This window comes from Rhinoraja longicauda, chromosome 20, assembly GCF_053455715.1.
Source record: "Rhinoraja longicauda isolate Sanriku21f chromosome 20, sRhiLon1.1, whole genome shotgun sequence".
Classification (NCBI taxonomy): Eukaryota; Metazoa; Chordata; class Chondrichthyes; order Rajiformes; family Arhynchobatidae; genus Rhinoraja; species Rhinoraja longicauda.
The window spans coordinates 17315957-17342268 of record NC_135972.1 but is presented as its reverse complement, the minus strand read 5'-3'; the positions used below and the strand labels follow the sequence as shown (position 1 = coordinate 17342268).

Below are 26312 nucleotides of genomic sequence, written 5' to 3'. Positions count from 1 at the left end.
AAGCCCAGGCGGTGGTGAGGCTAGGAGGGGCGGGTGGAGATTCTCCAGGCTGTTGAGTTAAGGAAATGGCAGATCACCTCTTCTCAACCCAGTGCTGTCACTTTGAACTGTCGAGGGGTGCAAGTGTGTGGAGGTGGACGGGGCGGCGAGATAACTTCCTTTCCTAGCCTTCTGCATCAGCTCTGCCGGATATCCATCGGTTCATTCCGTCGTACAGGCGAGCAAACCCACCCCTCAGAGGGACGGGCAGCCACTCGCCGTCAAGAAGGGGGCAACAACTACCTGTGGCTCCCCCAATGTACGGCTCCTTGGGGAGAGGTTGTCCATCCGGGGTCATGGTCGGCAACGGAGGAGCAAACACCTTCTCCTGCAGGAGGGAGAGAACAAACAGAACAGAGGTGGTTACAGTATCAGAGTACATGCTCCATGGTCATCACCAAGTGCATGTGGCACTGGGCGCAGAGTGACCATAAGCACTCAGGGAACACAGTGATCGTGTGTGACACTGGGAACACAGCGACCAAAACCAGCACTGGGAACACAGAGCACTTGGAACACAGAAACTGTACACGGTACTGGGAATACAGTGACCATACGTGGCAACTGGGAACACAGTAACCGTGCACAGCACTGGGAACACAGTGACAGAAAACAGCCCGAGGAAACACAGGGACCAAAATGGCAGAGGAAACACAATGACCATAAATAACATTGGGAACACAGTGACCATAAATAACATTGGGAACACAATGACCATAAATAACATTGGGAACACAATGACCATAAATAACATTGGGAACAGAGTGACCACAAATAACATTGGGAACACAATGACCATAGACAACACTGGGAACACAGTGACCATAGATAACACTGGGAACACAGTGACCATAGACAACACTGGGAACACAGTCACCATAGATAACACTGGGAACACAGTGACCATAGACAACATTGGGAACACAGTGACCTCAAATAACACTGGGAACACAGTCACCATAGATAACACTGGGAACTTAGTGACCGTAAACAGCACTGAGAACGCAGTGACCAAAAACACCACAGGGAACACAGTGATTGTACGCGGCAGTGGGAGCAGAGAGATTATAAACATACAGGGAATACAGAGACTGTACACGGCATTGAAAACACAGTGACCTCATGAGGTCACATGAGGTCACTGTGTTTTCAGTGCCGTGTACAGTCTCTGTGTTTGGGAACACAGTGACTGTAAACAGCAATAGAACCACAGTGACTATACGTGACACCTGCAACACAGTAAACGATGTGGCATTAAAAGCACAGTGACCTTATCTGGTCCTGGGAACACAGTGTGTAATCACCACTGGGATCACAGTGTGTAATCACCACTGGGATCACAGTGTGTAATAACCACTGGGATTACAGTGTGTAATCACCACTGGGAACACAGCGACTGTAATCACCACTGGGAACCCAATGGCTGTAAACACCACTGGGAACAGTGATTGTAAACAGCAGTGGGACCATGGTGACTAAATATGGCGTTGGAAACAGTGATCAAAAAGGCACTGGGAACACAACATACTGGAAACAGTGACCATAAATGGCATTGAGAATACGGCGCCCTTATACAGCATTGGGAACACAGCGATTGAATGCAGCGGTGGGAACAGAAAAATTGTAAACACACAGGGAACACACTGACTGAAAACAGCACTGGGAACACAGTGAGTGTTTGTGGCACTGGGATCACAGTGACTGAACGCAGCACTGGAAACAGTGACTGGAATGGAACTGGCAACACGGTGATCGTAAACAGCACTGGCAACTGTCACTGTGATCCCAGTGCCACAAACACTCACTGTGTTCCCAGTGCTGTTTGCAGTCAGTGTGTTCCCTGTGTGTTTACAATTTTTCTGTTCCCACCACGGCATTCAATCACTGTGGAACATAGTGACCATAAACAGCATTGGGAGCACAGTGACAACACAGCTGCTTCAAGGAGACCACTATCATCCCGGTGCTAAAGAAAAGCAAGGTGGCATGCCTAATGACTACCGTCCAATGGCTCTGTCATCCACCATCTTGACGTGGTTCGAGAGACTGGTCATGGCGCACATTAACTCCAGCCTCCCAGACAGCCTTGATCCACCACTGCAGTTTGCCTAACGTTGCAAAAGGTCCATGGCAGATGCCATCTCCCTGGTCCTACACTCACCATGCGAACATCTATATGACAAGGATACCTACATCATACTACTACTTATCAACTATATCAACTCTAATCCCATGCAAACTCATCTGCAAACTCCTGGAACTAAGAGTCAGTACCTCTCCCTTGCATCCTCTGCCACTGAATCCTTGACTTCCTGATCCATAGCCCACAATCATCGAGGATAGATGACAACATTGTCTCCATGATCATTTTTAACACCAGTACCCTGCAAGGAAGCGTACTCAGTCCCTGTTATACTCCCGATACACTCATGACTCGAGGGCTAATTTCTGCTCTTCTCTCATTTACAGATTTGCAGATGATATCACCAGAGTGGGCAAGATCGTGAACAATGATGAGACGGAACACAGGAGCGGGATAGAGAGCTTAGTAACATGGTGGCAAGACAACAAGCTCTCCCTCAACGCCAGCAAGATGAAGGAGCTAGTTATTGACTTCAATAACTAGAGAAAATGAGTACATACCCCAGTCAGCATTAAAGATGCCAAAGTGGAAATGGATGAGAGCTTCCAGTTCCTTGGGGTAAATATCACCAACAATCTGTATTGGACCACATTGAAGCTGTGGCTGGGAAAGTACACCAACGCCTTTATATAACGTTTGGCATATCTCCAATGACCCGTACTAGCTTCCTTAAATGCAGCAGAGAAAACATTGTTTCATACTGCTTCAGGAAAGCAGCCAACATAATCAAGAACTGTTATCATGCTGGTCAGTTTCCCTTCTGCCCTTTCCCATTGAGCAGATGATACAAAAGCCTGAAAGCTTTTCTGTCTTTTATAGACAATAGACAATAGGTGCAGGAGGAGGCCATTCGGCCCTTCGAGCCAGCACCGCCATTCAATGTGATCATGGCTGATCATTCTCAATCAGTACCCTGTTCCTGCCTTCTCCCCATACCCCATGACTCCGCTATCCTTAAGAGCTCTATCTAGCTCTCTCTTGAATGCATTCAGAGAATTGGCCTCCACTGCCTTCTGAGGCAGAGAATTCCACAGATTCACAACTCTCTGACTGAAAAAGTTTTTCCTCATCTCAGTTCTAAATGGCCTACCCCTTATTCTTAAACTGTGGCCCCTTGTTCTGGACTCCCCCAACATTGGGAACATGTTTCCTGCCTCTAACGTGTCCAACCCCTTAATAATCCAACCCCTTTTATAGGTAAGCCAGTTTCGATTACAAACCACCAAATCACTGTGGATCCTCTGCATCTTAAACTTCTGGATCAGCCCACCAAGAGGGACTTTATCAAATGCATTACCAAAGTCGACGTAGATAACATCCACTGCCCTACACTCATCAATCACCATCACCACTCATGCCAAAATGACTACTGTCCAGTGGCCTTGACATCCACCATTATGAAATGTTTTGAGAGACATTAAATCCAGTCTACCCAGCGGTCTTGATCCACTGCAATTCGCCTACGGCCACAACAGGTCTTGGGACAATGCCATCGCCCTATCCCTAGAACACCTGGATAAGAGAGGCACCTACTTCAGACACTTCTCTTATTCATAGACTACTGCTCTGCCTTTAATACCATTATACCATCCAAGCTTATCACCAAACCTGGTATCAAAACTCATCACTGCGACTGGATCCTCGACTTCCTGACCAACAGACCCCAATCAGTGAGGATAGGGGACAAATCATCCTCCACGATAATCCTCAATATGGGGGCTCCGCAAGGATGGGTTCTCAGCCCCCTTCTTTACTCCCCGTACACCCACGACTGTGCAGCCATGTACAAATCTAATTCAATTTTCAAATTCGCAGACGACACCACCATTGTGGGCCGGATATCAAATAATGATGAGACGGAGTACAGAGAGGAGATTGAGAACCTCGTGTCCTGGTGTCGAGACGACGTCCTTTCTCTCAATGTCAGCAAGACAAAAGAGATGGTGATCGACTTCAGAAAGCGATGCGGTAAACATACCCCAGGTGACGGGGTCGATGTAGAGATGGGTGAAAACTTCAAATTCCTGGGAGTCAATATCACCAGAAGCTTCACCACCCATATTGAACCAAGAAATGAACAAGAAAGCACACCAACTTCCTTCGAAGGCTTAGGAAGTTTGGCATGTCCCCTACAGCTCTCGTCAACTTCTACAGATGCAGCAAAGAGAGCATTTTATCAGGATGCAACACCACTTGGTTTGGGAACAGCTCCATTCAAGACCGCAAGAAATTGAGACGAAGCCCAGACCATCACAAAAACCAACCTCCCTTCTATTGACTATTTATACCTCACTCTGCCTAGGCAAGTCCAGCAGCATAATCAAGGACGAGTCTCACTCTGGCCACTCCCTCTTCTCCCCTCTCCCATCAGGCAAAAGGTATAAAAGTGTTAAAATGCACACCACCAGGTTCGAGGACAGTTTCTTCCAATCTGTTATCAGGCAACTGAATCATCCTATCCCAAACAGAGAGCAATGCTGAACCACCACTTTGATGACCTTCGGACTATCCTTGCTGGCTTTACCTTGCGCTGAACGTTATTCCCTTATCATGGATCTATACACTGTAAATGGATCGATTGTAACCATGTATTGTTTTTCTGCTGACTGGTTAGCACGCACCAGAAGCTTTTCACTGTCCCTCGGTACACATGACAATAAACTAAACTGAAAGACATCCTGAAAAAACTTATTCAAGTCAGTATGCCATGGCCTTCCCCCACCTAAAGCCTTGTTGACTGTCCTCAATGATCCCATCTTCCTCCAAATTTGACTAAATCTTACCCTGAAGAATGCTCTCCAATAGTTCCCTACCACTGACGGAGGACTCACTGGCCTATAGTTTCCAGAATTATCCCTACTTCCTTTCTTAAACAAAGGAACAGTGACAAAACCCGTCCCATGTACCAAGCTTTGCCAAGCATGCAACCGTACCTGAGATATTGCTGGAGGTGTTGCTGGTCTCTTTCTGGCCTCTCGCCCTGCCTGCCGGAAATGAGGCTTACAATAGAATTTTCCTGGAAAACATCAGAGTTTGGTTTAGCAATATTACAGCCACAGGCCGACAAAACCCGCATCACCACACATAAAGCGGGCAATATGGTGACCAAGCAACATGTGTCACACAGTTCTCTGCCGCTGGCAATGTGCAGTAACCGGACATTACAAACCCCAGTCGGACGCACTAACCATCTGTGAACTGGTATCAGACATTGTACCACCAATGGCTGATCAGTATCATTACATTGTGCAGTCATACGTTGAAAGACTGGAGCGACTAGGCTTGTATACACTGGAATTTAGAAGGATGAGAGGGGATCTTATCGAAACAGATAAGATTATTAAGGGGTTGGACACGTTAGAGGCAGGAAACATGTTCCCAATGTTGGGGGAGTCCAGAACCAGAGGCCACAGTTTAAGAATAAGGGGTAGGCCATTTAGAACGGAGATGAGGAAAAGCTTTTTCAGTCAGAGAGTTGTAAATCTGTGGAATTCTCTGCCTCAGAAGGCAGTGGAGGCCAGTTCTCTGAATGCATTCAAGAGAGAGCTAGATAGAGCTCTTAAGGATAGCAGAGTCAGGGGGTATGGGGAGAAGGCAGGAACGGGGTAGTGATTGAGAATGATCAGCCATGATCACATTGCTGGCTGGAAGGGCCGAATGGCCTACTCCTGCACCTATTGTCTATTGTCTAATCATACCACACAGATATTATGACCAGAAGTATCAAGTCTTTCTCTCTCCACAGAGGCTGTCTGAGCCTCTGAATAATTTAGTATCTCTTGCTTTTTTAATTTCCAGCATCTCCACACTATTTTGATAAAATATCTGAGAACTTCAGTGCAAAGAAACAAGGCTACACTCACTGTACAGTACCGGGATAACCAGGGTATTCATCACCACAAAGTAACTAGGGTAATATTCACGGCAGATAATATCATCAGAGTGACCAGGTAATAATCACCGCAGAGTAATTGGGTAATAATCCAGGCAGAGTAACTGGGTAATAGTCATCAGAGAAACCAAGCAGTAACTGTCAAGGAGTGCATGGTTAACGATCATTACAGGGCAACTGAGTAACAGTTTAATTTAGTTTAGTTTAGAGATACAGCGCGGACAGAGGCCCTTCGGCCCTCTGAGTCCACTCCGACCAGCGATCACCCCACACACCAGGGACAATATACAAATTTACCAAGCCAATTAACCAACAAACCTGTATGTCTTTGGCGTGTAGGAGGAAACCGGAGCTCCCGGAGAAAACGGGGCGGTCACGGTGGTGCAGCGGTAGAGTTGCTGCCTTACAGCGAATGCAGCGCCGGAGACTCAGGTTTGATCCTGACTACGGGTGCTGTCTGTACAGAGTTTGAGTTTGTACGTTCTCCCCGTGACCTGCGTGGGTTTTCTCCGAGATCTTCGGTTTCCTCCGAGATCTTCGGTTTCCTCCCACACTCCAAAGACGTACAGGTTTGTAGGTTAATTGGCTGGGCAAATGTAAAAATTGTCCCTAGTGGGTGTAGGATACTGTTAATGTGCGGGGATCGCTGGGCGGCGCGGACCCGGTGGGCCGAAGGGCCTGTTTCTGCACTGTATCTCTAAATTCTGAAAAAATAAAAATAAAATCTAAAAACCCACGTGGGTCATGGGGAGAATGTACAAGCTCCATACAGACAGCACCCTTAGTTAGGATCAAAACCAGGTATCTGGCGCTGTAAGGCAGCAACTCTACCGCAGTGCCACCATCCCACCCTTAATCAACATAGGTAACCATGTAATAATGAGCAGAGGATTTTTTTTAAATGAAGGAATTGGTTGTCAGCTCAGGTTTGTACCTGGGAGAGTTTAGCTGAATTCTCAGGTGACCCCCCTCCCCCTCCATTCCCCTCCCATCTCCATGCTGGTCTGCTGCACAACACTAAACCAAGATTGGGCCCATCTCTCAGGTTGGCTCATTTGCAATGTTATTCAGACATGGGAGTTCCCCTTGAGAACATGAGCAGCAGAGATCCCTCAACTAAAATAAATTAACTGGGCACTTTCACTTTCCCGCTGGTTCTGCTCAGCTTGGCTGCCACTTTTCTGCATTTTAAAAACACCCTGAGACATGCCCACTAAAGCTCCTGCTCTGCCCTTCTATGGTTTTTGCAGTGGTCTTACCGTTCTCTGGGTTAAAGGCGAAGGTGGAGAGCCGGAGGGTCTCGCCGCAGTAGTCGCACTTGAAGCAGCCGCGGTGGAAGAACTTCCCTTCAGCACTCAACCGCTCCATCACGTAGACACGCTTCCCACAGAAATAGCAGACATCACTGCCGCCAAACTCCGAGGAGAACTCCTTCCGCTTCGTAGATTGCTGCAAAGAGACAGACAGATCACTGCAGCAAGACTGGAGCAGCGGGGGAGCAGAAGCCCATGAACCACCCACCTCCCTCTCCATCACATCCACCAGGGACCTGTCACTGGAGCACCAACCCACACACCCAGGCCTCCGACAGCAACAGCCCCTTAGCAAGCAAATCAGCTTACACCCCAGCGGCATGAACATTGACTTCTCTAACTTCAAGTAACCCTTGCTTCCCCCCTCCATCCCTTCCCCTTCCCACTTCTCCGACCAGTCTGACTGTCTCCGACTACATAGTATCTCTGTTTGCTTTGTTGTTACCTTCTCCCAGCTAACAATGACCTATTCTACACATTCCTTGATCTCCATCCCCTTTGTCCTGTTTTCACACCATACACTTCCTTATCTATGTATCTCCCTCTCCCCTGACATCAATCTGAAGGGTCTTGACCTAAAACGTCAACCATTCCTTCTCTCCAGAGATGCTGCCTGTCCCGTTGAGTTACTCCAGCATTTTGTGTCGATCTTCGGTTTAAACCAGCATCTGCAGTTCCTTCCCACACAGCAAATCCCTTGCCTTTCTATTGGCCTCAAGTACTGGTTTTGCCCCAGGAAAGGCAGGACTTCGCTTTCACTGAACCTACGTAAAAGGTCACAGCCTGATTGTGCGGCTCGAACACTTCAAGCAGCTGCATTGTTCCACCGAACTGCAAGTAGAGCTGGACTGTCACCTGGTGTTGGTGCTGCATCGGTTCATTATTGTCATATGTACCGAGTTACAGTGCGTAACCGCTGGTACAAGAATCCCATTGTTCTGTTTTCGGTACATTTGACAATTGATCCTTCTTGACCCTTGAACGTTGTTATCCAGGCAGATCATACCATACACGAGAGTTCATCATGTAGTACAAACAACAAACAGAGTGAAGAATAGTGTACACCGACAGAGAAAACTAGATAACAAAGTGCAAGGGTCATAAGAAGATTGAAAGATTGAGAGTTCATCCTTAGGGTAGATTGGAAGTCCGGGACTACATCCTAAGGAATGCAACCCGATGCATTAAGAAAGAGTTCCATGGTATACACCAGGGGTGGCCAAACTTGCTTAATGTAAGAGCCACATACGATAAAGTTCAGATGTTTGAGAGCCGCAAGACATGAACAAAAGAGCCGCAAGACATGAACTTAAATATTTTTACTGACCATGAACATTAAACTTACGTTTTATTCCAATGGGGTCTCAATTCATACCCAGTAAATAATTATAAAGCTTGAAATTTTTTCTTATTTACCTTTTATATTAACTGTGATGAAAAAAGGAGCTCAGCCAACATATTTCCACGAGCCGCATATTAAAGGTCAAAGAGCTGCATGTAGCTCGCGAGCCGTGGTTTGGCCACCCCTGGTATACACTGTGTTATTCATTCTGAGAGTAAGGGAGCAGTAAATCTTTTCTAATGTCCCAAATAAGAAAAATCCCTGGTCAAAAGTCCAGCCACAGAGCAGAGATAACGCACAGAGCTCCAGACTGATGTGCAAGTGAGGTCCTGAACTAGTCAGGCCCCTTCCTGTGGTGATATGACTCAGGCCCAACCTATCTTCCTTGGTAACCCTACTACTGATCTGCCAGAGCTAATGGCCGCAAACAGGCTGTGGTAATTTCCAACCAACAGTGACTACGGTTCAGAAGTATTTCATTAGCTGGAGAGCTGAGGTTTGGAGAGGTGAATGCACACGCCTTCTTCACCGGATAAAACAGCTGGAAATACTCAGCTGTTTGGCTCAGATGAAATGCTGATGACATGAAGCACGAACATTTCTCTCCACAGATGCTCCCTGACCTACAGAGAGTTTCTGACCGTTCACGTCTGCCTTTTAGATTGACTGCATCTTCAGTATTTTGGTTTTGCACTTCTCTTTATGAAGTGAAGCTGGTGGAGACTCCAGGCCACCCCAACCCTCCACCATGTTACCCACAACTTCCCCTCTGGTGGTCAGGCTGTAGTCGTGCCCAGAGGCTGGCTTCTGGTCAGGTCCCATTTACTGGAAGACTGACGTCAGGAGGTTGCTTGTTTCCAGCAGTGATGAGATTCCCGGTAAACTCCACAAAATGGCAGGGCTGGATTGTGAGGTGCTGCAGGTCTTTTACACGATACACTGGGCACCATTGTCATGGAGGCTTTCTACTAGACACGGCCCCGACGGAAGTCGTGGCCCACATGCATACACTGCCCCTCCCAGGCAAACCCAATGCCCTAAACCCCCTAGATAGCACTCCCCCCACCCCCCCCTGCCTCCACCTCCAGCATCCCCACACCCACACCAGGCCCCTCCCTGCACCCACTCATCCACACTGGCCCCTACACCCACCCACCCTGGGGCCCTGCAACCACTCTGACCCACACCAGGCCCCTGCACCCACATCAAACCCCGACATCCACTCTCACAAACTGGATCTCTGCACTCAATCTCAACCACACCGCCCCCTACACCCAACCACTCCCGGCCACTGCACCCACTCTCACCTTTACACAATACCCACACACCGTTCACACCCCGTACGCGCTACCCTCACCTCCTTACAGTTACTCTACATGCCATCCCCACCCCCTACAGGCACCCTGCACACAATCACCCCCACCATGTCTCCCACAACCCACTCACCCCTGCCAGGCTTCTACATCTCACCCCTACCACCACCGGACCATACACCCACTATCCCCACACCCATGGGACTCTACAACCCACCTTCACCCCCTACAGACACCCTGCACCCCATTCTCAACCTGCCAGAACTCTATATTCCCCCTCACCCCCACCAGGCACCCAACATTCATTCACCCCCCCCCCACATTGAGGCTCCCTACACCCCACCCTCACCCAGACTTGTAGCCACCGTACACCAGCCACCTCTGCCCACCTCGCTATGCCCTGCCCTGCACTGGGGCAGTTGACATGTGGTACCTGCCCCACCAACAGCCCTGCACTGGCAGGAGAATGCTTACCCGCTCTTTCCTGTCCACAGGGCGCTTAGGCTGAATTTGCTGCTGAAGCTTTCTGGCTATCTGCTCAGACAGTCCACTCACTCCCCCTGTGGATCTGTCCACACTCCTCTAATCAACCACACGGCAGTGGGGTGGGGAAGGGGAGAAGCACAGAGAGTAGGGGGAGGAGGAGAGGGGAGCAGGGAAAGGGAGAAGTGGAAAGGAGGAGGGAGAGAGGAAATAAGTGCAAATATGAGAAGAAACAGGGAATGAAGATTCACAAGGATGTAGCAGAGGAAAGAGAATCAGATGGGAAAAATACAAGAATGAGAACAGTTTAGAAATGTTTGTTAAATGAATGCTGACAAAATACAGCAAAATGATCATTGTCTATCCGTGAAGTTTTCCACTTCTTCCATTATGATTAGAAAACAAAATTAAACATGCACCACAGAAAACCATTATTGGTATTAGTGAGCTTCGAGCACACACTAACACCAGCCACCATGTGGGTGCCTGGCCCAGGGCTGAGCCGCCACACGTTGATGATGGACGTCAGATTAAGTACAGAGCTGTAACCTCACTAATGAACCCCACAGTGGGAGCGGTGAGTGTGAAGCAGGAGAGAGTTGAAAGGCAGGTAATGTTCCTGTCTTATCACTGGACTGAATAATGAGACAATGCTTAGACAATAGACAATAGACAATAGGTGCAGGAGTAGGCCATTCAGCCCTTCGAGCCAGCACCGCCATTCAATGCGATCATGGCTGATCACTCTCAATCAGTACCCCGTTCCTGCCTACTCCTATAGCATGAAGGACATAGGCTGAGAGGGGTATTGGCCAGACACAGGCAAATGGGACTAACATAATATCTTGGTCAGCATGGACGAGTTGAGCTGAAGGACCTGTTTCCACGCTGTACGACTCTTAACGTTGCCCAGATCATACACAGCACAGAACAGAAGTGAGATGAACTTTCATAACATAGAACGGAAGGTCTGAAGATTGCTGCACAGAAGGATGACTTTTTTTATACATTTCCAGGATGTGGGTTTTGCCAACACAGACAGCATTCACTGCCCATCTCCAATGGCCTCGGTCTATCTACTTGAACCACTGACAGTCCTTCCAATGAAGGGGCAGTGGGGAGGTGGTCCCACGATTGGGACTCAGTGATGGCATCTTCTCCCAAGCTGGGGAGGTGTGAAACGTAGAGGGAAGCAGGGGGTTGGGGTGTTCCCATGTGTTTGGTGCACTTGCCCCTCTGGGTGGTGGTGGTCGGAGATGCCTCAGCACGCTGCTGCAGCTCACATTGTTGGTGGATCAGAATGCAGGCGTGGTTCACTGGTGGCGGGGCAGGAAATGTTGAGTGGGCCAAGCCATGGGCCAATTTGCACTTAATACATCTTGAATATTGTTGAAGGGACTCATGTTGTCGACCTCCCCGTGGTGAGCCCTGTCAACTGACCTCAGTCAGGCGAACGACAACAAACAGAGACAGCAGAAGCAGCTTCATAACTTCTGTTGCCTCAAACGCAAGAAGATGAAGAAGCCTTGTTGAAAATGCACCTAACCAGGCAATTGCCGGATGTTCCACCCCACCCTGGCCAGTGTGCAATGATGGAAAGGGCAGCAAAGTCTGCAGGATGCACAGCCTCGTATTATAACCATACTGTTATGAATGGAAAACAATTTTCAGAAAACCACCGATCTTCAGGAACCATCTTCTCCGGCAACCGATGTACCCGTAACGGGCGTCTCCGGCAACCACTTTCTGCTGCTTGCCGTTGTGCCGTGGAGACCTTGTCCTTCAAGCATCGCTGAGTCCCGTGTGACTGGACTCGAGGATTTTGTCAGACCCTGCTGTGATGATGGGGTTGATCCATCTTTGTCTGCAGCACTGTTGATCGTGTGGTGACTTCCCTCAGTCCTAGGCAACTCCGAGCAGTCCCTCTGGGATTGTTCGCTGACCCAGGCTTGGCTCCTTGACTTGGGGATGCCAGGCCAGGAGGTCACACATGGTTACACAATGAACTCTGAGCTACTGCAGGGAGATCGGTGAGGGGGCCAGGTGCTCACACCACAGTCCTGGCCCGGCAACTACAACCCGCAGCAAATGGCCAGCCTGCTCAAATGACGTCGTACTCTGGACCGCTGCCAGTGCTGCCTCTGATATCACCAGGGATTACAGCAAAGGAATCAGCAGCAGGATTCTGTGATGACAAGCATTGGGTCGTTTCTTGACAAGTCTGCAGAGACAGCTCTCACAAATTCGGCACTGTTCCCCAGGTCTCAGCAAGGACGGCTTCACAAGGTTGCTTTGCCTGTGTCGTGTGTCATATCCCCTCTCTGCATCAGAGAGCAGGAGATTCAGTGACAGAATGTACCAAGGTGCGAGTGAGGAATGGGGGCAATAGAACAAGGGACAGGGAGTGTGGTTTGCAGCAACAGCAGGGCACCGATAATTCCAACACACGGAACCAAGCCAGTGTGCCAGATGGATCAGAGAGCTGAGCAGTGCCAGTGATAGATACCTTGCACAGATTCACAACAGCAGGAGTAAGATACAAACAGCATGGATCAGGAGCAACAGTAAAGATGTCACACAACCAATAAATATTCTGAAACACGGAATGGTGACAAAAAACCCTGATTTGCTGGATATTTCTGGTATTTTTCCCTTTTGTTTCAGATTTTGTGCAACAATATTTTGTGCAACTCCTGCACTGTAGAATAGTGACTGGGGCACATGCTTCCCTTATACAGAACATGACTCCTGTAACATGGAACAACATGTGTAACACATGACTCCTGTAACATGGAACAGTGAGAGTTATGCATGACCCCTGGAACAAGTTTCTTGGGTCATACGTTACATTCACTGTTACATGTTACAGGAATCACACGTTACACACACCGCTCTGTGTTACTGGAGTCATGTGTTACACTGTTCCATGTTACAGGGTTCACGCGTTACAGTGAGTGTAACACATGATGCCTGAAACACAGAGCAACGTAACACAATACTCCTGTGACACAAAAGGGTGTGTTTATAATGCATGGCCCCTGTAACATGGAACAATGAGTAACATAAGACTCCTGTAACATGACACTGTCCAACCTGGCACAGAATTGAGAGTGTGCCAGACACCCTTGTTACAGCAGTGAGTGTGACTAAGGATTCGTGGTCAGAACCGCGACTGAGTCGTGCCTATTGATACACACACAGCAACTTCACTGCACATTCTTGTTTTATAGAAGTGCTTTAACGCAGATCAAGCATGTCAAACATTCACTGCAATACCTAACAGTAAGTGTGATATTTAGCACTCGTCACACACAACAGAGTGTGATCCTTGACTCACGTACCTCCAAACAACATGCATTATTCATTCATTCACACTGCATGCTGTTATCAGCTCACTGCTAGTGGCGGTAGCGAGTTAAGAAGCTGTCCAACCACACTGGGAAGTGTCATGCTTCCACAGAGTCCTGTCATACCTGGTCAAGATCACTGAGTGCTGGTGCAGGAGGAGCCACAGGGTTCTGGCCTGTGATCAGCTGTGTACCTGCTGACTGAACCTGCACCTGAAGAACAAATGTTTATTGACAACAGAGGAAGATGGACAATTGGACATCACTGGAGCAAAGCCAGGGGAAATGGTTGGAGCGCGCTCACGTACAGCAAGTGATCTGAGCTCAGAGCAGAGGAAGAGCAACTTGGAATCCGCTGCCCATGGGATCGGAGGGTCCATGCAGTACTTGACCTGACCTGGGACTGACTCAGGCACTGCATGCTTGTATCCTGCACTAGGCTGCTGTGTGAAAGGGCAGCTCAGGTCAGTGAAAGGGCCAGTCAGTTAGATGATCCCTTTACACCAACAAACATTCCCAGAGAACGTGAGGCATGGCTTGGCAAAGTTCCCTCTAACCTGACCCATTGACTAAAGTCTGGGGCGTGTAAGTCACGGTTAAGGACAGAGTTCTTTCTCTAGAATCTGCCATCTAACACTTCTGGGGCAGGATTAGCACAGGTTAGCAGTGTGAAGCCTCCATCTAACAGTTCTACCTAATAGTCTCTGGGGAGTCCAGAACCAGGGGACACAGTCTAAGAATAAAGGGGAGGCCATGTAAAACTGAAGTGAGAAGAAACTTTTTCACCCAGAGAGTTGTGAATTTGTGGAATTCTCTGCCACAGAAGGCAGTGGAGGCCAATTCACTGGATGAATTTAAAAGAGAGTTAGATAAAGCTCTAGGGGCGAGTGGAATCAAGGGATATGGGGAGAAGGCAGGCATAGGTTACTGATTGTAGGTGATCAGCCATGATCACAATGAATGGTGGTGCTGACTCGAAGGGCCAAATGGCCCCCTCCTGCACCTATTTTCTATGTTTCTATGTTTCAAACACAGCACAAACCAATCTCTGGTAACTGGAGCAGGGCTGTTATACAGCATCTGATGCACCTTAAGACAAGGCTACAAATCATCCGACTGACATACAGATCTATGTTAAGGTTAGATCGGGGTCCTTGACAATAAAATCCAAAAATGGAGAAGCTAATCAGGGCTGAAATATTTAGCCCAGTGAACTACAAGGATACCCAGGGGAAACAATGGGCAGATGTGAGTAGGATCAGACATCAGCACCTGAAGCCAGAAACAAGCAGGTGAATGCCATAGTAATGCCATGCTGTGACGTCACCTGTCGGCATCGTAAGGGGCCAGGAACAGGCCAGGGAAGCATTACGATCATCTTGGGACAAAGTTGCAATTGCCGTATGTCTCTTCCCTTCAGCCAGAAAGATGGGGAGAAGACAGGTGTTAGGCAGAACAATGGAGACAGCAAAGTTCAGTCACGTGCTGATACACAGCAATACCAAGTTACCCAAATTCCTCTGCACACTCTGTGCTCCTGAAGTATAAGGAAGAAAATACAGAACACTTTCACTCCAAGTGCACTTCTCCACCAGTGTCTACTTTCACCATTATTAGAAGATTGTACAGTACAGAGCATAGAATAAGGTCAAAGTAGTCTGTAGTTTATGCACACCGACCTCCTCTCATTCAACACCATCAACACGTTTTCATTACACTCCAGGCCCCTCACCTTCACCCAGTGTTCCCGGGGCAGGGAGAGCACATTGATCCTCCCCATGCCTGTGCAATTGAATGCTTAGGGAAGAACTGCAGATGTTGGTTTAAATCGAAGGTCGACACAAAAAGCTGGAGTAACTCAGCGGGTCAGGCAGCATCTCTGAAGAGAAGGAATGGGTGACGTTTCGGGTCGAGACCCTTCTTCAGACTGCCTGTCCCGCTTGTCTACCTTCAATTGAATGCTTAACTCTACACATTGCACCAACTACTCAACTTCTGAAAATAAAGCTTAGGATGACTGGATGATGAAGTAATAGTTAGTAAAGAATTGAGCAAAGTGTTCAGTCTAACTGCAGCTTGGATGACACCTGCTGTGCTTGAGTGTGAACCCAGATGCATCTCACTATGTGCATCATCATGTCCACCCTACCTGTCAGAGACCTGTGGCCCGAATGGGTTGATACCAAGGGTCTGAGAATATACACCGATGAGCCAAAACATTGTGACCTGATGAGCCAAATCATTATGACCACCTGCCTAATATGCTGTTGGTCCTCCGTGTGCAGCCCCATACGCAGCAGGTGCGATGCACTGTGTATTGCGACACATGCCACCATTAAAACTTTCTGTGACTTGTGCCACAGTAGACCTTCTGTCGGTTCGGACCAGACGGGATAGTCTTCATTGCCCTCGCGCATCGATGAGCCTTGGGCGCCCAACACCCTGTCGCCGGTTTGTGGTTTGTCCCTCCTCGGTCCACTGTCGGTAGGTACTCACCACGGCTGACCGGGAGCACCCCACAAGCCTTGCCGTTTCAGAGATGCTCTGACCCAGTCGTCTGGCCATAATAATTTGGGCCCTTGTCAAAGTCGCTCAGTTCTTTACTCCTGCCCATTTCTCCTGCATCCAACACATCAACTTCAAGAACTGACTGTTCACTTGCTGCCTAATATATCCCACCCCTTGACAGGTGCCATTGTAACAAGATAACCAGTGTTATTCACTTCACCTGTCAGTGGTCATAATGTTTTGGCTGATCGGTGTAGATGCATGTTTACCTGCTTCCATTGAGGAACAGCAGCATGTGGTGTTGCTTCTCTTTGTCTGCTGTACGGATGTTCCTGCGATGAGAGGTTTGGCCGCTGTGAGCATGCAGTGGAGGAGCAGGGAGGAAGGCAGCACAGTGGGCAAGCGACAGAGTAATGGTGGCAATACAAGGGTGCAACGTACACAGAACACGGCAAGACAAACAAAAGAAAATAAACGGGAGAATTAGGACTTGTTTAAAAATGCTTTGCATTTGTTTGAAAATGGGATGATTTGGAGGTGTTTTAACACCCAACTAACGACTAATTCGTACTGAAAGTCACATCGCAAAATGGTCCATAGTCAACTGGCATCCAGATTATCCCAGATGATCTGAAAAGAGTTCACTTGAGTTGTCTGTGCTCATTGAGCTCTGATAATACGTTCTTCACCTGACCGCAAATCCAACCTAATATATCAGACACAAACTTCTGCCGCCTTAATAACTCTTCAAAGCACCTGAACAGCTAAAGCCTAGCCGGCTAAGAGCTGGGAAGTGAGAGATCTGCTTCCTTCTGAGCTGTACACCTCTGCTTCTGGTGAATGTCTGCAGTCTCCAGTGTGCAGACTATTTCGGCTGTGGCTGACGCAATGTCTTGTGAAGGTTGACACAATCTCTTCGTTTAGAGGGATATGGGCCAAATGCAAACAAATGGGACTTGCCCAGGAAGTCACCTTAGTCAACATGGGCGAGTTGGGATGAAAGGACTGCTTCCGTGCTGTATAATTTCATGACGCTTCCAAGAAGTGATTTCTACCAGATGATTATCTGCAGGCACCTGGTCTCACTCTGATGAGCTTTCTCTTTCTTCATCCACAACACAAGGTGCCTCTGGTATCCCCATGGTTCTATCCCATCTTACTTCTCAAGTAGGTCCTGCTTCTCTCCAACGACATCCAAAATCGCAGCCTCACACGCTGCCAGTTCTGATGAAATGCCATGGACTCGAATCACTGGCAGTCGTTCTCTCTCCACCAATACTGCCTGACCTGCTGAGTGTTCCCAGGACTTTCCTTCCTGTTCTCTGTTTATTTCTCTTTCTTCATTGAACTATATAGGTCATGGCCTTCCAGAAAAAAATTGTAGACTGTGGCCTTGGTTACTGATTCACCATGGTCTGTCCTCCCTCTCCTTTCCAAAGCTCTTACACCCTTCTTACAATGGCATCTTCAGGACTTTAGTCCCAATGACCAAGCTGTACCCACAAATGCAGTATATATAGGACAGGCCTTGTAACTTTCAACATCTCCTAGACCCTAGAACTCCATTTGTACATTTTACTTTTTTAAATTCCCGCTTCCGCCAACATCTTTAAAATCTCCCTATCTGGATTCTTGAAATCTCGAAGTTCCCCAACACTGTCAACATTCCTAACCTCTATACTTCCTATCACTCGACACTTCCTATCACCATTGCTTCCCAATGCAGTCGACCTTGTTTCTCTACCAATTGCTGCCTGTGTTGACTTATTCCTCTGCCAACCTCCCCGCAGCTCATCACCATCTTCTCCATTCCTTCATCCTTCCTCCAGACACCAACATCACTGCTCTTGTATCCCCGTGCAAGCCCTTGTACAAATGGGAAGATCCGTGAAGCAACCATCACCATTTCCCACCAACCCAGGAAACATCTGGTTGTCCCTGGTCTGCTCTCTTTTCCGCTCAACGCATTCCTGAAATACTTTCTGCAGCAATTCTGCTACAACCAATCTTTTATTTGGAAAAATATCAAATACTTGTTAAATATTCTCACCCCATTTCAAAATCTCCTCCTAAATTTTCACTGCATTCCAGAATCTCTTTCCCTTTCCTAAATTCCATTGCTAATTTAAACACCCCTTTCACTTTCCAACATTCCTTCACCATTGTGGGTAGTGTGCTCCACAAACCACACTGAATTCCACTGTTCTGACCCATCCTTATTGCAATCCATTTCTATGGTGGGAACCTCTTTTGCCTTGATCTCTGAAGGCAACAGTGAAGGTCGATACAGAGTGTAAGAGGACCCATAAAGAGGACACTTTATTATCTGGGGAATGGACTGTAAGACCAGGGAGGTCTTGATATAGCTTTATAAAACTTTGGTTGGGCAGTTCAAACATTGTGTACAGGTCCGGCCACCAGATTATAGCAAGGACATGACTGTGCTGCAGAGGATGCAGAGGGGTTTCAATAGGATGTTGCCTGGCATTTCAGCTATGAAGAGACTATGGACAACTGGGATGGAGCGTTTCAGCTATGAAGAGACTATGGACAACTTGGGTTTGTGTTCCTAGTTTGGGTGAGGCTGAGGCAAGAATGGTTGTGCATTAAATTATGGGGGCCTGGACAGGGTTAATAGTGAGGATCATTTCCCTACAACAGAAGTATTTAACACTGAGGGAGTAGATTTAGGGTGAGGCGTCAGGGGTTTTGAAGGGATATAAGGAAGACCTTTCGTCACCCAGAGAAAGATTGGAATCTGGAATGCAAATCTGGTGGAGGCAGAAACTCTCTCATTTAAGAATAAACTAGACAAGAGCTTGGATTGCCAAGGAATAGATGGCTATGGACCCAAGTGCTGGTAAAAGGGACTAATGCAGATGGGTACTTGATAGCCTGGAAATGATAGGCTGAAGGGCCTGTTTATGTGCCAAAGGACTCGATGACTCTACAGATCATGCTTAGACTCTCCAGCAAATTCATCACAGATCACTTCAGACAGCCATCCATAATTTTCTCCGTAGAACTGTGCATAGAGTTCACCACACACATTTCATAGTCGTAGAACTTTACAACACAGAAACAGGCCCTCTTGCCCATCAGGACCATGCTAATTACTGGACTCATCCATACTAATCCCATTTACCTGCATTTAATCCACAGCCTCCCATGCCTTTGCGATTCAAGTACTGTCTAGTTGTTTCTTAAACTGACAGTTTTGGTCTCCACCACTACCACAGGCAGCATTCCAGATTCCAACCAACCATACTCAGCATGTGAAGATTATCCCTTAGATCCTCTCTAAACCTCTGCACCTTAAACTCATGTCCTCCCATCTCAGACACCCCTGCCAGGGGAAAATTATTTTTAATATCTATCTCCCTCCACCCATAATGCCTCTGAAAACGTTCCTCACCATTAACCCTATCCAGGCCCTCATAATTTAACACACATCAATTCTCATAATACAGGCCGCCCTTCAGCCTCCAACGCTTCAAAGAAAACCAAATTCAGCCTATCCAGTCTCTCTCTCTTTACAGTGGAAATGCTCCAATTCCAGTGCAATCATGTCCTTCCTATCTAAGCTAGTCCCATTTGCCCGTGTCTGGCCCAGATTGCTCTAACCTTTTCCTAACAATGTACCTGTCCGAGTGTCTTTTAAATGTTATTAATGTATCTGCCTCAACTACTTCCCCTGGCATCTCTTTCCATATACCCACCACCCTCTTTGTGAAAATGTTGCCTCTCATATTCCTACTAAATCTCTGCCCTCTCACCTAAAACTCATGCCCTCTAGTTCTTGATTCCCCTACGCTGAGGAAAAAGACTGTGCATTCATGCATATAGTCCTCTCATGATTTTATACACTTCCATAAGATCACCCTCGGCCTCCTACAATCCAAAGAGTAAAGTCCTAGCCTGCCCAACCTCTTCCTGGCAACAATTTCTTAAATCCTTGTTGTGCTCTCTCCAGCATAGTGACATCTTTCCCTTAGCAGCGTGACCAAAACTAAAGACAATACTCCAACTAACGCCTTACTAACATCCTGCACAACTGCAACATATAGTCGCAACTTCCAAACTCAATGCCCTGACTGATGAAGACCAGTGTACCAAAGGCCGTTTTCATCACCTTGTCTATCTGTGATGCCACTATCAGGGAACTTTGTCCTTGTATTCCCAGTCCCTCTGTTGTAAAACACTCCCCGGAGCTCTGCTGTTCATTGTGAAAGTTCTACCCTAGATTCACTTCCCAAAGCCTTGCACTTATGTGGATTCATCTCTATTTCTCATTCCTTGGCCTATTTACCTCAGTGAAATTTCCCACTGGACCCTGAGTCCAAAATGGACCGAAATACAAAAGACTATTCTAATCTCCAATCTGTATGTTTCGACCTTGCATTTATTTCAAATAGCCCAACCGTTGCTTTCCCCAAAAGGCACAGTATTTCTGTTGTAGTGTTACCCATTTGACAGAAACTGCCGTGGATAAGTTGTTCCAATGTGGTGAAAAATCCAAACACATTTTTTTTGTTAAGCACAATGGTTGCTGTCTTTTTCTTTTTTGGGGGGCTTAGTGGTGATTTTATTGACTTACAAGAGACAATAAGAAGGAATGGGGACAAAGAGTAGCTTGCACATGCAGAGTGAGCGGAAGCTGACTGCAGAAGGCCTGGAGACAGAGGCCCAGAGGGCATGTCTGAGTGACCCCGACTACCAGTAACCAAGCCAGCTGTGACACAGGGTGATCCCGCAATGGGGCTTCCTGAGGGTGTCCGGCAGCGGATTGCCTGCTGGGAGCTGGCCGCCTGTGAGAAGAGGTAGTCTGAGACCTCAATGTAGGCCAGTGGCAGAGACTGGTGAGCTCAGTGGACGCTGGGAGCACCCTGGCTACAGGATACCTCGTCCCGGCAAATCTCTACCGCTGCTCCAGTCCCCTCACCCTCAAGTGTGAGATCCTGAATAGATCACAATGTCCAGGCTGAGGCCAATGAGTGAGTGTGTTATGCCTTGCTTTATTTGCTCTGTCTGTTTATAAAACCAAGGAAGCACAATGATTTAAAACAAAACTTACGTGAACCTGTCCTATTGTCCAGACCCGTGGGTCCTCACATTCCAGCACCCGGTACAAACACCATCCACCCACCCTCTGTTGCAATAAGGAACCAGCAGGTAAAACTTTTCCAACTTAAGCTATCTTAGAGGTTCCATCCCTCAAATAATATTCATTTATCCAGCATTTTAATGCCAAAGTCTGATTTATTCAGCCAGGCTATACAGTTCAGAATTGTGCACACGTGTGTGTGTGTGTGTTTTGGGACGATGGAATAAGTTAGGAGGATGGAATTTGTGTGCATGGGGAGGATGGAATGAGTGTGCATGTTCACGTGCGTGTCTGTTTGCCTGTGTTGGGAGAGTGGATTTTGCTTGCGTCTGCTGATGCATGTGGAACCGCAGCATGTGGAAGTGTGTATGTAAGTGTGCAAATAGTGACGCTCCCTGGAAGGTCAATCTTTGGCATTCCCTACCCCAGCATCATTCAGTACCGTGAAAGACCTCGGTGGGGTTTTAGATATAATGGGTGCTGTGATTATAGATCAGCCAGGATCTTAATCAATGGCAGAATAGGAAAAAAGGGGCTGAATGTTCTCCTTCTGCCTCTCCTCCTGTCCCCCCAATGAACACACACGTTTCCTCATCCACCCAGTCTCCAATTCACACTGTCCCAGCACCCATCCTGTTCAGCCACCAGCCTCTACCTGTCTCTTCACTCCTTGGGACAGTCCGGCGGTGTTAATCTCAGATTTGGACAAGATCTTGTCAGCCAAGGTTTTGACATTTCCACTTGGGTGTGCGAGTCGATCCTCCTAAAGAGAGCAACAGGGTGAGGGAAGCGAGCATGAGATTCTCTTCATGAGCAACTGGTGTCACGTTTAATGCCCACACACCTGTTAGGGCAAATCTGTTTCATAACAGCAACGTCAAGCTTAACTTTGTATCAGAGACATATCTACTCCACCACCCTGAGAGTACACTATTGGCCATTCAGACGAATCATACAATGCACGGGTACAAACAAACCATACTTAAGTACAATCTAGGATAGAAGACTTTACTACAATCTAAGTAAAATCAATTAAGGACGATCAAGAGTAGTATCATAGTGAAGGTTATCAATAATTACAATATGAATCAGTCTGAAGAAGGGTCTCGACCCGAAACGTCACCCATTCCTTCTCTCCAGAGATGCTGCCTGACCCGCTGAGTTACTTCAGCATTTTGTGATACCTTCAACAATTACAGTAGATTGGTCAGCTAAGTGGGCTGAGATACGGCAAATGGGAGTTCAATTCAGATAAATGCAAGGCATTGTTTTTTGGGAAGTCAAACTCGGGTAGGACTTTCACAGTGAATGGTGGGGCCCTGGCGAATGTTGCAGAGCAAAGGGTCCTTGGGATACAAGTACATGGTTCCCTGAAAGTTGCATCACAAGTGGACAAAATAGTGAATAAAACATTTGGTACGCTGACCTTCTTCATCGGGGCACTGAGTATAGTGTTTGGGACATTATGTTGCAGTTGTACAAGACATTCGCGAGTATGTACTTGGAGCATTGTGCACAGCTTTGGTCACCCTGCGGTAGGAAATACATCATTAAGCTGGAACGAGCGCTGAGAAGACTTATGGGAATGTTGTCAGATCTTGAGGGCCAGGGCTATAGGGAGAGGTTGGGCAGACTAAGAGTTTATTCCTTGGACTGTAGGAAACTGAGGAGTGATATTATAAAGATGTATAAAATCAAGAGGGGCTTAGATAAGGTGCATGCACTTATCATAGGACTTTTTCTCAGGGAAGGGGAATCAAAAACAAAAGTACACAGATTTAAGGTGAGCGGGGAAAGATTTAAAGGAGATGCGCGAGGCAATTCTTCACACGGAGGGTGATGCCTATATGGAACAAGATGCCAGAGAAAGTGAGAGAGCCAAGTACAATTACGGAATTTAAAAGACATCTGTGTAGGAAGGAACTGCAGATGCTGGTTTAAACCAAAGGTAGACACAACAGCACAGCGGGACAGTCTGAAGAACGGTCTCGACCCGAAACGTCACACATTCCTTCTCTCTCTCTCTCTCTCTCTCTCGAGATGCTGCCTGTCCCACTGAGTTACTCCAGCATTTTGTTTCTATAAAACACATCTAGACAGGTACATGGATAAGAATGATTTAGAGAGAAAAAACACAATCTGCTGCAGAACTCAGTGGGTCAGGCAGCATTTGTGGAGGGCACTGGACAGACCTTGACTATCCTTTACCCTCCATACGTCCATATGCGGCCCACTGAGCTCCTCCAGTAGACGTTTTTTTGATGTCCATAAGTCATGGGAGCAGAATTAGGCCATTTGGCCGATCGAGTCGACTCCGCCATTCAATCATGGCTGATCTCTCTTTCCCTCTCAACCCCATTCTCCTGCCTTCTCCCCATAACGCTTGACACCCTAACTAATCAAGAATCTGTCAATCTCCGCCTTGAAAATACCCAATGACTTCACCTACACAGCCATCTACAGTAATGAATTCCATTGATTCACCACTTTCTGACAAAATAAATTCCTCCTCATCTCCTTTCTGAGGGAACATCCTTTTATTCTGAGTCTGTGCCCTTTGGTCCTAAACTCTCACTCTAGTGGAAACATCCTCTCCACATTCACTCTATCCAGGCCTTTCACAATTCTGAAAGCTTCAATGAGGTCCCCCCTCATCTTTCTAAACTCCAGCGAGTATAGGCCCAGTCCGGTCAAATGCTCATCAGGTTAACTAACCCATTCATCCCTAGGATCATTCTAGTAAACCTCCTCTGGACCCTCTCCAATGCCAGCACATCCTTCCTCAGATATGGGCCCCTAAAACTGCTCACAATACTCCAAATATGGCCTGACCAGTGCCTTATAAAGCCTCGTCATTACATCCCATTTTTCTGTTCTAGTTCTCTCGAAATTGCATTTGCCTTCCTTACTACCAATTCAACTTGCAAATTAACCTTTTGGGAACCCTGCCACCAGCATTCCCAAGTTTCTTTGCATCTCTGATTTCTGAATCCTTTCCCCAATACCAAATCCAGAATTGCCCTTTCCCTAGAGGGCTTTACTTTCAACTGCTCTAAGAAGTCATCTCGTAGGCACTTGACAAATTCCTTTTGGGATCCACTACCAACCTGATTTTCCCAGTCTGCCTTCATATTGAAATTACCCATTTCTTTCTTACATTGCCTTTCTTACATGCTGATTGTATCTCCTGATGTAATTTGTACCCTACATCCTGGTTACTGTTTGGAGGCCTGTATATAACTCATAGGGTCAGTGGTCTATACACTGGAGTAGTGTAGGCAGTGCTCAGAGTTCACTGGATCAGTGGGGTCAGAGGTCGCAGTACACTGGGTTAGTGGGTTCAGTGGTCACAGTACATTGCGTCAGTTGTCCACGCACTCGGGTTGTGCAGACAGTGGTCACAAGACACTAGATTAGTGGTCCATACACTGGGGTTGTGCAACAGTGGTCACAGGACACTAGATCAGTGGTCCATACACTGGGGTTGTGCAACAGTGGTCACAGGACACTAGATTAGTGGTCCATACACTGGGGTTGTGCAGACAGTGGTCACAGGACACTAGATCAGTGGTCCATACACTGGGGTTGTGCAGACAGTGGTCACAGGACACTAGATCAGTGGTCAGAGTACACTGGGGCTGTACAGGGAGTGGTCAAGGTACACAGGGTCAGTGGGTCAGTTGTCTGTACACTGGGGTAGTGCGGGCAGTGGTGAATGCACACAGGGTTGACAACACACTTTGATAGTTAGTTCAAAGAGGGGCCACACTGCATGCTGGGTTAGTGAAAAGGTCACACAGCACACTAAATTTGTGTGAATAGAGGACGCAATGCATACTGGGTCAATGTGTTTGGGATAAATCTGTAAACTAGTCACCAGGGTCACCGGGTTCAGGATTCACTCTGTACACAGGGTCAGTGGGTCTAAGGGTCATTCTGTACATAGGGTCACTAGGTACACTGTAGTGTTCTCGTTGGCATCTAGATGTTGAGGTACAGAACTGAAAGGTGAATAAACAAAGGATCTAGGTTTATTATCGTCACATGTACTGAAACACAGTGATAAACTTGGCTTTGCATGCTATCTAGGCTAATCATACCACACGACTACACCAGGTAGTGCAAAGAGAGAAAGGAAACAGAGAGTACAGACAATAGGAAAAAAACCTGCAGATGCAGGTTTAAATCGAAGGTAGACACAAAATGCTGGAGTAACTCAGCGGGTCAGGCAGCATCTCTGGAGAGAAGGAATGGCCGACATTATGGGTCGAGACCATTCTTCAGACTGATATCAAGGGAGGGGGCGGGACAAAGATAGGATGTAGTAGGAGACAGGAAGACTAGTGGGTGAGCTGGGAAGGGGGAAGGGGATAGAGAGGGAAAGCAGGGACTATCTGAAGCTAGAGAAGTCAATGTTCATACCGCTGGGGTGTAAACTACCCAAGTGAAATATGAGGCGCTGTTCCTCCAATTAGCGCTTTCCATCCACCAACACTCTCCTGCACTGAGCAGAGCTGGCTCTCACCCTCAAAAACTTCTCCTTTGACTCCTCCCACTTCCTCCAAATCCAACGTGTAACTATGGGCACTCGCATGGGCCCCAGCTATGCCTGCCTCTTTGTAAGATATGTCGAACAATCCCTGTTCCAGGCATACACTGGCCCTATCCCCGAACTCTATCCGCTACATTGATGACTGCATTGGTGCTACCTCTTGTACCCATGCAGAACTCACTGACTTCATCAATTTTACAACTAATTTCCATCCTGCTCTTAAATATACTTGGACCATCTCCCTACCGTTTCTGGATCTCACCATCTCCATCACAG

At 47.4% G+C, this 26312-nt stretch overlaps 1 protein-coding gene across 14 annotated transcripts in view; it reads right to left on the bottom strand.

Annotated features, from left to right (window-relative positions):
* LOC144603593 (F-actin-monooxygenase MICAL3-like) overlaps positions 1 to 26312 on the bottom strand; it is a 201670-nt gene that overhangs the window by 75438 nt on the left and 99920 nt on the right. For 11 of the 14 annotated variants that reach the window (XM_078417027.1, XM_078417030.1, XM_078417036.1 and 8 more), the window contains 5 exons: positions 22140 to 22247; positions 16650 to 16733; positions 7334 to 7523; positions 5116 to 5198; positions 283 to 367 (listed from right to left, as the gene is read on the bottom strand). In XM_078417027.1, the coding sequence (XP_078273153.1) occupies positions 283 to 367; positions 5116 to 5198; positions 7334 to 7523; positions 16650 to 16733; positions 22140 to 22247 (550 nt within the window). Of the gene's footprint in view, positions 1 to 282; positions 368 to 5115; positions 5199 to 7333; positions 7524 to 16649; positions 16734 to 22139; positions 22248 to 22909; positions 23015 to 26312 lie in introns of those variants that run through there. The other 3 variants (XM_078417031.1, XM_078417038.1, XM_078417042.1) reach the window with 3 other exon arrangements.